This window comes from Cricetulus griseus, chromosome 5 (assembly GCF_003668045.3).
Source record: "Cricetulus griseus strain 17A/GY chromosome 5, alternate assembly CriGri-PICRH-1.0, whole genome shotgun sequence".
In the NCBI taxonomy this organism is placed as follows: domain Eukaryota; kingdom Metazoa; phylum Chordata; class Mammalia; order Rodentia; family Cricetidae; genus Cricetulus; species Cricetulus griseus.
The window spans coordinates 53,984,751-53,998,158 of NC_048598.1; the positions used below are offsets into that span (position 1 = coordinate 53,984,751).

At 50.0% G+C, this 13,408-nt stretch overlaps 1 protein-coding gene across 1 annotated transcript; it reads left to right on the top strand.

The window, feature by feature from the left end:
- The first annotated feature begins 3,810 nt into the window (after nt 1–3,810).
- Nucleotides 3,811–9,305, top strand: Elf3 (E74 like ETS transcription factor 3). Its single transcript, XM_035445570.1, has 7 exons — nt 3,811–5,299; nt 5,720–6,160; nt 6,323–6,442; nt 6,574–6,663; nt 6,806–6,922; nt 7,779–7,974; nt 8,535–9,305. The coding sequence occupies exons 1-7, from the start codon at nt 5,137–5,139 to the stop codon at nt 8,647–8,649; spliced, it is 1,242 nt and encodes a 413-aa protein (XP_035301461.1). The 5' UTR covers nt 3,811–5,136; the 3' UTR covers nt 8,650–9,305.
- The last annotated feature ends 4,103 nt before the right edge of the window (nt 9,306–13,408 follow it).

A 13,408-nucleotide genomic window follows, 5' to 3' on the forward strand; every position in this document is an offset into this window, starting at 1 on the left:
CCGTTGCCTCCCCTGACCTATCCTATCAGTCTTGACTCCTGATAATATCTTTTTTGTTTGTTTGATTGATTTTGTCTGTTTGTGTGTGTTCCCAGACAGGGTTTCTCTGCATAGCCCTGACTGACCTGAAACTCCCTTGTAGACCAGGCTGGGCTTGTACTCAGAGATCTGCCTGCCTCTGCCTCCCGAGTGCTGGGACTAAACCACCGGGCTACAGGGGTCCAGCTTCTATTTCTATTTCATAGCATGGACATCAGGAGTTGTATGACCTGTCTCACTCACCATCTTGGCTCTGCTGGAGTCCTGTTGGGTCTGCTTGTGCTCTTACAGGACTGGAGGAAAATGCTCTTGTTACCCTCCCATCCTGAAGATGAAGCTATGCTACTGAGGATCTCTGGGAAAGGCGTCAGGCTCTCTCTCCTGCCATATCCAGCATATAGGCAGGCTAGGACAAAGGTCCCTTGCTTCCCTGCCCCATAGCTGCCCTCACCATAGTCTTGGAACCGACCTTCCAAAGCACTAACTTCAAATCCAATTCTTTCTTACTTTTCTCCCCCATTTGACTGGTAAAGGAATTAATACTCAGAAGAATGGGTTAGCTATAAGATTGTCATGGCTGTTTCTTTGGGAAGAGGCTCCATGAAGGCAAGGGTGCTAGCTGATGGCTTCATTCTATCTTCCTCACTTTGCTTTGGAGACCCAACCAGGTGTTCTTGGGGGAAAAGAGCACATGAGCAGACCAGAGGCTAAGAGCTGGTTCTCCCACATTCCAGACTGAGTGACTAGGTAGAGGGTGTGTCTGCCTCAGGCTGCTTGGGTGAGGTCCCCTGAGGGCCAGTGAAAATCCTACTCAGAGCCCCTGGCTCTCCAGCAGCCCTGACCTAGTGGAAAGGAGCCTGCAGTTTTGAAGATGGAGAATGGGTCCTGTGGGGGATGGGGTGGTGGCGGGTTGTGGTCCTCGGACAATGGGATACCTAGAAGCAAAAGGAAACCTTTTGTTTGAGGACCCCCAGGAATTGTATGTCCATAAATGTAAATGGAGTAGAGAGAAGACAAAAATCTAATAGTGTGTGTGTGTGTGTGTGTCTGTCTGTCTGTCTGTCTGTCTGTCTGTCTGTCTGTGTCTGTCTGTGTGGCTATGTGTGTGTGGCTGTGTGTGTGTGTTTCCAGACAGGGTCTCTGTGTGTAGCACCACTAGCTATCCTGGAACTCACTCTAGACCAGCGTGGCCTCAAACTCAGGACTCCTGCCTCTGCTTCCCAAGCACTGGGATCAAAGGCATGTGCCACCACTGCCCAGTCAGATCCTGTATCTTAGATGCAGAAAAAAAATGATGGTTTAATGTGGAGAATTTGCTAAATTCATAGTGTCCAAGGTTGGTTCCCCGGGCAACAAAAAAAATAGCTGTAACTGCAAGAAATTTGAGGGATTAGAGAGTCCCACACCCTCATTCTTTGCTAGTTTCTGGTTTTGTTTTCGAGTCAGAGTTTATTGTAGCCTATGATAGCTCAAATTCCATAAGTAGCTGAGGCTGACCCTGAGCCCAGGAATTTCAGAGGCCACCAAGTATATCTCTAAAAAAATATATTTATTATATACACAATGTTCTGTCTCTATGTATATCCCTGTAGGTGAGAAGAGGGCACCAGATCTCGTTACAGATGGTTGTAAGCCATCACATGGTTGCTGGAAATTGAACTCAGGACATCCAGAAGACCAGCTAGTGTTTTTAACCACTGAGCCATCTCTCCAGCCCCCACCACATATATCTTTATGCAATGCTGGAGATTGGTTAGACCCAGGGCTTTGTACATGCTAGGCAAGCACTCTAGCTGTGCCACATCCCCAGCCCTACCCCTTTAAAAATTAAATTATTATTATTTCTTGTTATTGGGGCACATTCATGCACCTGTGCAGGTGGAGGTCAGAATAACTTTTCGGAATCATTTCTTTCCTGTCTTTAGGTGGTTTTAGAAGACAGAACTTAGGTCATCACATTTGAGCTGAAGGGCTTTTATCTCTTGAGCCATCTTGGCAGTTCTTTGTTTTTGAGACAGTATTTAGTCTAAGTTGCCCAGGCTACCCTCAAACTCAGCATGCCTGCCTCAGCATCCTGAGTAGCTTAGAATTCTAGGCACATGCCTCTGTTTCAGACGCCTCTTACTGATGCTCGGAAACCACTGTCTTTGACCACCTTGAGTACAGATGCTGAAGCAAGAATCGCCAATACCGGCGTCCCATCCCCCCCACCCCTGTGCTTCACTCAGGGATTGCTAGAGGGATCTTTAAAGCTGGTCTTTTGGGCTGAGTCCACTAAGAGCCATTGATTACACAGGACTCATTGAGTGGGCTGTTTTTGGCAAGAGGCACTGTATGTAGAGAAAAGGCAACAGCAATATCATTATTTCCCTAATTTGCTGGCCCAAATGAAGACAACTACACATATTTTTTTAATTTTTTAATTTTAATTTTTTTAAGAAAAGGTCTCAGCCGGACATTGGTGGCACATGCTTTTAATCCTAGCACTAGGGAGGCAGAGGCAGGTGGATCTCTGTAAGTTCAAGACCAGCCTGGTCTACAAGAGCTAGTTCCAGGACAGCCTCCAAATCCCCAGAGAAACCCTGTCTTGAAAAACCAAAAAGAAAAAAAAGAAGAAGAAAAAAAGAAAATGTAGACCAAACTTGGCCTTGAACCTACCCCTGGGATTAAAGGCATGCACCACCACACATGTCCAACACTGCTTTTAAATATTTTTTTTTTTGGGTTTTGTATTTGGTTTTGTGTTTGGTTTTTTGATACAGGGTTTCTCTGTGTAGCTTTGGAACTCGCTCTGTAGACCAGGTTGGTCTAGAACTCACAGAGATCTGTCTGTCTCTGCCTCCTGAGTGCTAAGAAGCACCACCATCTGGCTTTTTTTTTTTCTGGCTGACTTTAAAATTAAAAAAAAAATTATATTTATAGCTAGGCATTGTGGCACAAGCCTTTAATTTCAGGATGGAGGAGGCAGAGGCAGGTGGATCTCTACTGAGTTGGAAGCTAGCCTGGTCTATGTAGTGAGTTCCAGGATATCCAGGACTATGTAGAGACCCTGTCTTATAGTGTGTGTGTGTGTGTGTGTGTGTGTGTGTGTGTGTGTGTGCGCACTTGTACATGTGCACATGAAGGTCAGAGAGCCACATTGCAGGAGTCGGTTCTCTTCCTTTATCATGTGTGGGACACAGGTCACCAGGCTCAGCAGTAGACACTCTTAAACACTGAGTCATCCCTCCAGCCCCACATTGCTTGTTGAATGTTTTTGTACGAAGATTGTTATGTTTAAAATGTTCTGGTGCTGGTTAGGGTTGCTTACACCTTTAATTCCCAGGGCCTAACTCTGGAGTTTGAGGCCAGCATCGTATACATAATGAGACACTGTCTCAAAAAACAAACTGTTCTGGGAATATTGCCCATTTGTAGAGTGCTTGCCTAGGAAGCTCTGGGTTCAACTTCCAGCACCTCAGTTTTTTGTTTGTTTGCTTTCAAGACAGGGTTTCTCTGTATAGACCTGGCTGTCCTGGAATTTGCTCTGTGAACAGGCTGGCCTCAAATTCACAGAAAGCCGTCCGCCTCTGCCTCCCGAATGCTGGGATTAAAAGCTTGCTCCACCGCCGCCCGTTTTTTCTTTTTGTTTTTGTTGTTGTTATTAATATACACAGTCCCTTTTTGTCAGTAGTGACGCAAGTATTGGCTTTTGACCACTAGAGGGCAGCAGGCAGATACTGATGGACTGAGTCAGAGAAAGGCGTAAATCACTAGACAGAGGCTAAACCTTACTCCAGCACCTCCAGCCGACCCTAGAACCGCCACAAGCACCATGTTAGACCTTTGAAGTAGTGCCCGATCTGCAGCAACCATGGTGCTTGGGTGGGCATCAGACAGGCAAAGTGCCACTAAACGCTCTGTGACTGACTAGACTGGCAGACCCAAACTACCCCTGGACCGTGAATGGGGCCCGGTGTAATGCTAGACTCTTTCAGCACCCCTGTTTCTGGATGTTGTGGAGAAAATGCTTCAGGCTCTGTAACCTTTACTAGGCCCTTTGGTCTCCTGGTCTCTAGACAGTTAGATGCAGCTGTTCTGACTGGTTCAGACTCCTCACCTTGCTTCCCCTCCCTAGTCCAGCCCTGACCTGGCCCCCAGGGAGAATTTCCCCGGGCCAGAGGAAGGCCTAAGGCACAGGTACCCACCCCAGCGAAGTTCCCGCCACCTGCCCAGTCCAGTACCCAGGGCCCAACCCCAGAGGGTGCGGAATGACAGACTCTGACAATCATTAAACTAGCCAGGCCTGATTTCCCAGCACCGCCTGCTAGGATCTGGGCCAAGTGGCAGGGAATATGCAAATCACCTGGGACCGGGAGCCCGGTCTGAAGGAAATCCCCTTCATCCAATGAGCCACCAGCTCAGGTTACAACTGGGGACGCACACCGAAGACCTGGCGGGGAGGAGCTGGCGCACTGCTCTATTTAGTGCGGGTGGGGGAGCGCTCTGGTCACACTCTCCACTGCTACCTGGCGGAGCCTTCAGCCGCCTAGATTTCTTCCCTTCCTGTGGCCTCAGAAGCCTTCTTACCCGCCTGCCACATCGAACTCTGACTCTCGGTAGGGTCACATTCCCTAACTCTGGCCCCGGGAACCGTCCAGTGGATTTACAATTCTGAACTTAAATACTCTAGCTTGGAGCTTCCTAGCCGGAGTGTTAGGTCTGTGTGGGTGTTCCAGGACTGGCCAGAGACCAGATCAGTGTCTTGGAGGGACAGGGTGGCTGGCTTCTTTGGTTCAAGGGCCCAGGTGATTTGTGGAGGGAGCCCCAGCAGAGTTGATCTCATGGTTCCACCCTGCTTGAGATTATTTTTTTTGGAGCGGAATTTCCCAGTTTGGCGCTGGCTGGCCTGGTGCTTCTGGGCTCAAGAGATCATCCAACCTCAGCTTCCCAAGTAGCTGGTTCTTCGGGGTCTTTTTGAAGGGAGAATGTCTACAGCGACGCTGAACTCCTTCCTGCCTCTTGGCTGTAGCTGCCCAGGCTTGGCCAGCACAGAGTAATGGAAGTGCGCCTTGCCCTGCAACCTCACCATCTTGTCTCCTCTTCCCAGGGGGCCTCATGGCTGCCACCTGTGAGATCAGCAACGTTTTTAGTAACTACTTCAACGCCATGTACAGTTCAGAAGACCCCACCCTGGCCTCTGCTCCTCCAGCGACTGCCTTCGCCTGCGATGACTTGGTGTTGACTATGAACAACCCCCAGATGTCGCTGGAAGGTCCAGGTGAGTGCTGTATAATGGGGTGTCTTGAGAGACAGGACACTTGTCTGAGAGGCTGTTGGATAAATGGGTAGGGAGGAAGGTTTCCAAAAGAACCCCAAGGCTAGGGGCTGGGGAGAATTTATTCATCTATTTATTTGAGAGGTGATGGAGAAAGGATCCAAGCAAGGCCTTATGCATGCTAGACTGTGCTCCGAGCCCCTGAGAAGCCTGTAATGGCTGAGGTGGTGGGGAATGTAGAGACTGTGACAGACTGAGGAAAGCAGTGAAACCCATGGGTATTGTGACTGTGAATATTACACACACACACACACACACACACACAAACACAGCCCCATGGGAGGGGTAGGACTCAGACAAGATCCGAAAGGAACATCAGATCTGTGGCCTGTGTTGACCCTCTGGCTGTTCCCCACCTTTCAGAGAAGGCAAGCTGGTCAGGCCAGCAGCCCCAGTTCTGGTCCAAGACCCAGGTTTTGGACTGGATCAGCTACCAAGTGGAGAAGAACAAGTATGACGCCAGTTCCATTGACTTCTCGAGATGTGATATGGACGGCGCCACCCTCTGCAGCTGTGCCCTTGAGGAGCTACGACTGGTCTTTGGGTCTCTGGGGGACCAACTCTATGCCCAGCTTCGGGACCTCAGTAAGTCTAGGCCAGGGGAGTCACGGGGCCTGGAGACTGAACAGGGAGGACAAGCCTTGGGAAGAACTTGGAGCTCCTCTGTCCTGCGAGAGGTGGAGAGTGACCCCTCCCTGCCCCTGCCAGCCTCCAGCTCTTCTGAGGAACTCAGCTGGATCATCGAACTTCTGGAGAAGGATGGCATGGCCTTCCAGGAGGGCCTGGGAGACTTGGGCGCCTTTGGTGAGAGCCCATTTTATTTCCTTTTTCCCAGACTGTTTTGTCCCATCTGCAACCCTCCCAAGTAGAAAAAATACAACATAGCCAGTTCTCGGGTCCCTGGGTGGTCTCTCCTGACCTTGCTGGTCTCCTGGGCCTCTCTAAGCTCCAGTTTCTTTTCCCCAGATCAGGGAAGCCCTTTTGGCCCCGAGCTGTTGGATGATGGCCGCCAGGCCAGCCCCTACTACAGCAGTAGCTATGGCCCTGGAGCACCCTCCCCTGGTAGCTCTGACGTCTCTACTGCAGGTGAGAGTCCTGTCCTTGCCTCAGTCTCCCTTCTCCAAAGGCCCCAGAGTGCATCTGGTTACCAGAATGAGTGCCTGAATCTGCAGGCAGTAGGCTGGCCCCAGCACTCAAGCTGACTTCTCCACTCCTAGGGACCACTACTCCCCAGAGCTCTCACTCCTCTGACTCCGGTGGAAGTGACTTGGACCTGGATCTCACTGATAGCAAGGTCTTCCCTAGAGGTGAGTTGGGGGCTGATCTTGGGGGGTCCTGTTCCACAGCATCCAGCCACTCCCGACCTCCTCTCTACCATGGTTTCTATAGAAAGGCTCCCCGTTGACAACTGCCCTCACCTGCTTTTGACCTTCCAACCCCTTCTTATAGATGGCTTTCCTGACTATAAGAAGGGGGAACCTAAGCACGGGAAGAGGAAACGTGGGCGTCCCCGAAAGCTGAGCAAAGAGTACTGGGACTGCCTAGAGGGCAAGAAGAGCAAGCATGGTAAGTTCTAGGGGCTGATGGGCCTGTGGGCCTCTTCAGGCCTCTCATGGCCACTGTAGTTTCCTTCGTCATTTTCTTACCTTTGTGAACAGTTGGGGGGGGGGCCTCCATGACATTAGCAATCACCTCATTACAGAGAGGACTTAGAGAAGAGGGGAAACTGAGGCTTCCAGGGGGAGGCTCACGGTGACTGTCCAGGCTTCCTACACAACCCCCTCTCTAACTTTTTGTGCTTGGCCCCTGTCTTGCCTGATGGAGCTTTCTGATAGCGAGGAGGCAGCTGGTAGGTGCTCAGGTGGGCTCAGAATCCAGTGGGCTGGAATGGCCACGACTCCAGGCACAGTCTGCTGAAGGGGCCTCAGGCTTTGTGTGTTCCAGCTGCTCTAAATAAACCACCTGGAGGTCACCCCAAAGGTCTTACTTGCTGCCTCTTTCATACATACAGGCCTGCACGAAAGCACTGCTTTCGTTCTTGTCCCGAGGGGATCTTCTTTTTTCCAGGAAGCTGTTCCTTGGTCCTCTGGGCTATAGCCAGCTCTCTGTCCCCCTGTGTGCCAAGTTCTCACCAACGTTGGTTCCCAGTGACCCATGAGCCCCTCTCTGTCTCTGTCCACCTTAGCCAGATGTTTGAACCGCAGAGAATTGTGTGCTCCATGCTGTCTGCCTAGAGCACTGGGCTGCATTATGAGGCAAAGAAAGAAGCAGCCACTATGGCGATCTCTAAGAACACGTTCCCCAGTGCTTCTAAAAGGGCCATCATAGCTTAGGCTCTTAGCATTGTTGGGATAGGGAAGGCCAGATGGCCTGGAGGAGTGAGGCACCCCAGACTGACAACTGAGGAGATCTCCCCTTATAGCCCCCAGAGGTACTCATCTGTGGGAGTTCATTCGAGACATCCTCATCCACCCTGAACTCAACGAAGGCCTCATGAAATGGGAGAACCGGCATGAGGGTGTGTTCAAGTTCCTTCGCTCAGAGGCCGTGGCCCAACTATGGGGCCAAAAGAAAAAGAACAGCAACATGACCTATGAAAAGCTGAGCCGGGCCATGAGGTAAGCTGGTGGCTGGCGCCCCATCCTATAAGGATGGACACCAGGAACCCACTGATCTGTCAGAGACCTCTAATTGGACTCTGCTGTCTTCTACTAGGTTCCTTGTGACAAGTGTGAGGCCCACAGGGAGGGACAAGGCCAGGGTCGGCCTAGTTGGTTCATTGGCCGGTTGAAGCATGAGGAAAGCATTTGTCAGGCGTCTGAGCACACAGCTCCAGCTAACATTTCTGTTCTGTGTAGATTCGTTTTAAGAAAGACACTCGAGGGACAGTGCAGTGTATTTGCAGCTCAGCTCCCTTTCCCTGTGTGCCAGGTAGTGGGCTAGTTGAGCATCATCAAGCCCCCTCCATCCCTCTGTTCATGTGCCTTCATGAAAAGCCCCAGGACATAGGCAGAAGGCACAGAGAAGTTAAGGCAGAAACAGGTGCTGGGCCATAATTACAGATCAATGTGGCAATAGCAGGTGGGACCAAGAAAGGCTTAGGGCAGCGAAGCCAGGGGAAACCTCAGTACATAGCATGTCTCCTGCCTGCACCTCTGACCACATTTTTCCCACCCAGGTACTACTACAAACGCGAGATCCTGGAACGGGTGGACGGCCGTCGGCTTGTCTACAAGTTCGGCAAGAACTCCAGTGGCTGGAAGGAGGAAGAGATCATAGAGAGTCGGAATTAAGGGTTAGGACAGGACCCAGGACCTGACTCAGACACGAACTTGAACTGAATGAAGTCTTCTTGGAAGGACAGGCAGGCCGGAAGGCCCCCTTAATGTGGATGTGTTCCCTGTGTTGCTGTAGAGAGGAGGAACCCGTCCATCGGTTGTGTTGTATCATGAAGTACAGCCTGTGTGGCCTCTCCTTGCCCTCCTTTTGGAATTACAAGCCCCAGGGTTTGAAGCGACTTGTTCGCTGACTCTACAGCTGTGAGTCCAGCTCCTTCCAGCCCCAGCACTGACTGCCGAAGAGACCCACCTGCAGATGCCTGGGCTCAGCCAAGGAGGCTGGGGAGACTGAGGGAGGAGAGTACAGGGACAGAAGGGGCAGGGTTGCCTTCTTCAACACTTCCTCCACCTCTCGGCCCAGTACTCAGGCTCCACATGCGGGGGTCAGAGCGTCCCTAATTTATGTGCTATAAATACTCCACGTGTACATAGAGAGCTATTTTTTTTTTTCTAAAGCATCCCCCTCCCTGCTCTTCTCCCACTGAGTGCTGGTGGCCAGATTGATTGTTCTGGGGCTCCTAACCGGACCAGCAAGAAGTGGGGTGATGCCAGAACCCTCAAGATGGGGTTCCTGGAGGCTTAGGCCTCCAATAAAGTGCCGTCTAGGCTTTTTCTAATCTTGGTCTGAGCTGTGTATTGAAATTTGGGGCTATAGACTGGATAAGGCCTGGAGAAGAGATAAACGTGCGGGAAGATGTATGTGAGGGCTGGCTGTGGACTTCTCTAGACAGAGGGCTGGTTGGAGGCTGAGAAGAGAGCAAAGAGAAAGGGTGAGGCTGCGAAAGCACTACAGGCTTCCCACAAGAGGAAACAGGGGTTTAGAAACTGGACTTGGCACTCCGGAGGGAGAGGCAAGTCGATTTTTGGGAGTTCGAAGTCAGCCGGAGCTAGCTCCAGGACAGCTAGGGCTATTACACAGAGAAACCCTGTCTTGAAGAAAAAAAAAAAAAAGAAAGCAGATGAGGGCTATCCTGTTGCCACCAACCACATGCTCAGTGACCTTGGCCAAATCTGTCTTCTTCAGGGCTGCTTCCTCTTGTACAACAAGAGTTTAGATCTGATGTCCTCCCAGAAGTCTAGAATTGCAAGTCCAGCCTTGTGAACAGATGCCTTTGCATTCTAGCCAATTTGGCTTCATGCTAAAGATCTGTAATCTGAATCCGAGCTTTTGTGACTGACATGAAATCATAGATACGATCTTGCAAAGTGGAAAAGTAAAACAAAATGGAGACTAGTGCTTGATGAGAAAGATGGGAGCTGATCACTGTTGACAGCCAAGTCTTTAGCCAGGCTCAGGCTAAACGCCCCCCTCCCCCGTTTAGTCTCCTGGAAAGGTTATCCTGGAAGAGACCAGAAAGTGAGACTCCATAGGTGTTGCTAGGCTCCGCCCTTTAGCTTGGACTTAGGAGGTCTCTAACTTGGTTTTTGGTTGTTTTGGTCATATTTGGAGACAAGGAGACAGGATTTCATAGCACAGACCAGACTGGCCTCAAGCTGAGAGGTCTGTCTACATCTGCCCCCACCCTCCACCCCTGAGTCCTAGGATGAAAGGCAAGCACTACACCACCTGAATCTTTCTAAGTTACGTAATTTTTTTTTCTTTAACATTTTAGTACAGGAAATGTTTCATTGGATATTTTCAATAAAGAAAATATTTCAAAGTTGAAATGTTAAGGAAAGATTATATGTTTAAAAAGTGGCACAGGCCAGCACTGAGGACGCAGAGGGGGGTGGATCTCTGTGAGTTTGAGGCCAGCCTAGTCTACAGAAGGAGTTCCAAAACAGCCAGGACAACAGGACTACAGAGAAATCCTGTCTCAAAAGTTGAGACCCTAATTTCTTCAGAGCCTCTGCCATGCTGCTTGTCTCTGGTGCTGGGATCTGAACTGTGCTCAGAACCCTGGCCATGCTTTTGTCTGTCTGTCCACGTCTTCTGCTAGAATACCTGCACACACACACACACACACACACACACACTCACACACACTCACACTCACAGTGAAGTGCTGTAGGGTGGGCATGGTAGTTTACTTGCTTGTAAGGCCAGCACTTGGGGAACAGAAGTAGGATGATCTCTGTGAGATGTTTGTTTTGGTTTTTTGAGACAGGGTTTCTCTGTGCAACAGTCCTGGCTGTCCTAGCACTTTGTAAAACAGGCTGGCCTCAGACTCATCGATCCACCTGCCTCTGCTTCCCAAGTGCTGGGATTAAAGGCGAGACCATGACTGTTCTGCCCCTATGAGTTTTAAAGTCAGCCTGGTGACCAATGTTCCAGGCCAGCCAGAGTTATGCAGAGAGACTATATCTTAGTACTCCTGTGTCCTACCCCACCCCATCTCTCTCTCTCTCTCTCTCTCTCTCTCTCTCTCTCTCTCTCTCTCACACACACACACACACACACACACACACACACACACAAAGCACCAAGCCATTATGTAAGTAAACTAATTAACACCTAGTTGCCTTGGAAATACCAGATTATTCTATTCCCTGAGGAGTGCAGATAAAGAAGAACTCTTGCAAAGAGTCTGCTTGTGTTATATCTGGAAATGGGGCTTGCTCTAGAGAAGCAATGAGTCCTGAAAAGAATAAGGAGGTTGGTTGAAGAGACTAGCCAAGTAGTGAGAGAACCTAGACTCTTCTGAAGCCATTTTGGAACAAGTCCTTACATCTTGGCAAGAGCGGAGGTTTAGGCAGGCTAGGCTTCAGGCTGTTATGGCCACCTAGCTGGGGAAGTTTGGGCTCCACTTGGCCAAACAATGACCTCATTTGTATGTGCCACACACTGCTAGTATCTATGAGCTGTCTCTGGGATCCTTTCTTCCTTAAAGAGACAATCTCTTGTTGAGGAAGGTCTGCTAGTCAAAAGCAGGGGATTGGGGGAAGGCCATCCTTGCTATGCTTCCCTAAATCATCAGTTTCCTCAGCTCCTGAAGAGGAGAGCTCTGAGAGGAGTCTCACCTGTTAGGTGGGGCAAGAGGGCTGAGAAGCCTGTCAAGCCTCTGAATCTGCTGAGGCAGCTAGTTGCTTGAGGCCGAGAGACCTTTGTCCTACCCTCCTCAGTTGATAGGTGCTTCCTTCATCCCACTAATAAGGGGTCTATCCCATAGCCCTCCAAAAAGGCCAGGTGTTTCATTTCACTGATGGGAGCAAAAGCTGGCCCAAGGTCACTGATCAGGTGAGAGTAGGGACCAGAAACCCAGCATTCCTGCCTAGGCCTACGGCAGTCCTCAGGGACAGCCTTTTATGATAGAGTTTTACTCTGTCATCATGTTGTAACCCCGGCATACCTTAAACCAACATTGATCCTCCTGCCTCAGCCTCCCATATGGTGGGATTCTTTGGGGGGTTTGTTCTTTTTTATTTTATTATTTTTTTCTTTTATGAGATAGGATCTCATTTTGTGGACCAACAGACTAACAACCCAGAGTTCAGTATGAAGCTCAGGCTGGCCTCAAACTTTTTCATCTTCTTGCTTCAGCCTCTAAAAGCTACCACGCCCAGCCTCTGGGAAGCATCGCTTACCCAAATCTTTCTCAATACTTCTTTTTTCCCTCCACCCAACAGGACTTGCGGTGTTCTCCAGACCCCTAGGCTGGCATTTCTCAGCTCCCTGTGGAATCCAGAACACTTATCAAAAGTCTCACCAGCCCAGTGTCCATTCTGTCCCCTGCCACCTGCCCTGGGTCCTCTAGGTGTGTCTTGGGTGGAGCTATTTATATACTGCCCTGAGCTGGTCACCTCTTATCAACTTCTGTGGGATCATCTGTGTTACTGGATGGGTCAGAGAGAGGTCAACCCTCCAGGACTTGGGTGTGCCCAATGGGCCCACGGGGTGCTGGGCTGGCTGCCATGCCTTCTCTGAATGGTCCCCAGAATTCCACAGCCACACCCTCCCATACTAGTTTTGCAGTTACTCTGGGCGAGCGGTGAAGAAGGGGGAGGTTCTTGTTTTTTGTTTTCTTTTGTTTTTACATTAACTTAATGAAAGTGTGGCTACCTCACTGCATCTTCATCACTGGAAAAGGATTCACTTATTGACTGCTATGCTGGGCCTTTTGGCTTTAGCCAACACATTGTGCATCTCAATTCTCCCAAGGTAGGAACTTTCGTAAGGAACTTTTTTTAGTGTTTCCCATCTGTCCGTTTGTTCACTTCTGTCCCATACCCAGTGGCAGCTCCTCAAAGGAGGGGAAAATGTCAGCACCTAGCACAGAGAGGTGCTTCATAAGTAACCCTCAAACTGCTCTGAGATTGTCCCTGCCCTGGGAGTCCCTCGTGCACAGGAGCACACACCACTCATGCCAGAGACAACACGCCCCTACCCGCCATAATCACACATACCGTAGACACTACATATCACAAAATTACATACACCACTCACACCAGCATACAGTCTCACACTCAAACCATCCTTCATCAAATGCCCTTGCTTGCATTGCGGGCTCTACATACTCAGAGGCCACACAGTTTGGTACATTGAGGACCCCCCCAAGCACACACACACACATTCACACCTTATACAACCACATGGATGCACAACCAGACTCGGCCCCTGCTGTGAGATCAGCCTCCCAGACTGCCTACCTCCTTGTGTTTACACAGCTCTTCCCTTCCCTGGGTCAACTGACCCCCTTCTTTGAAGCATTTTCTGCTCTCCCTCTAAGTGAATTATCCTTTCCCTCCATTGAAAATGGAAATTTTTTTTGTTTGT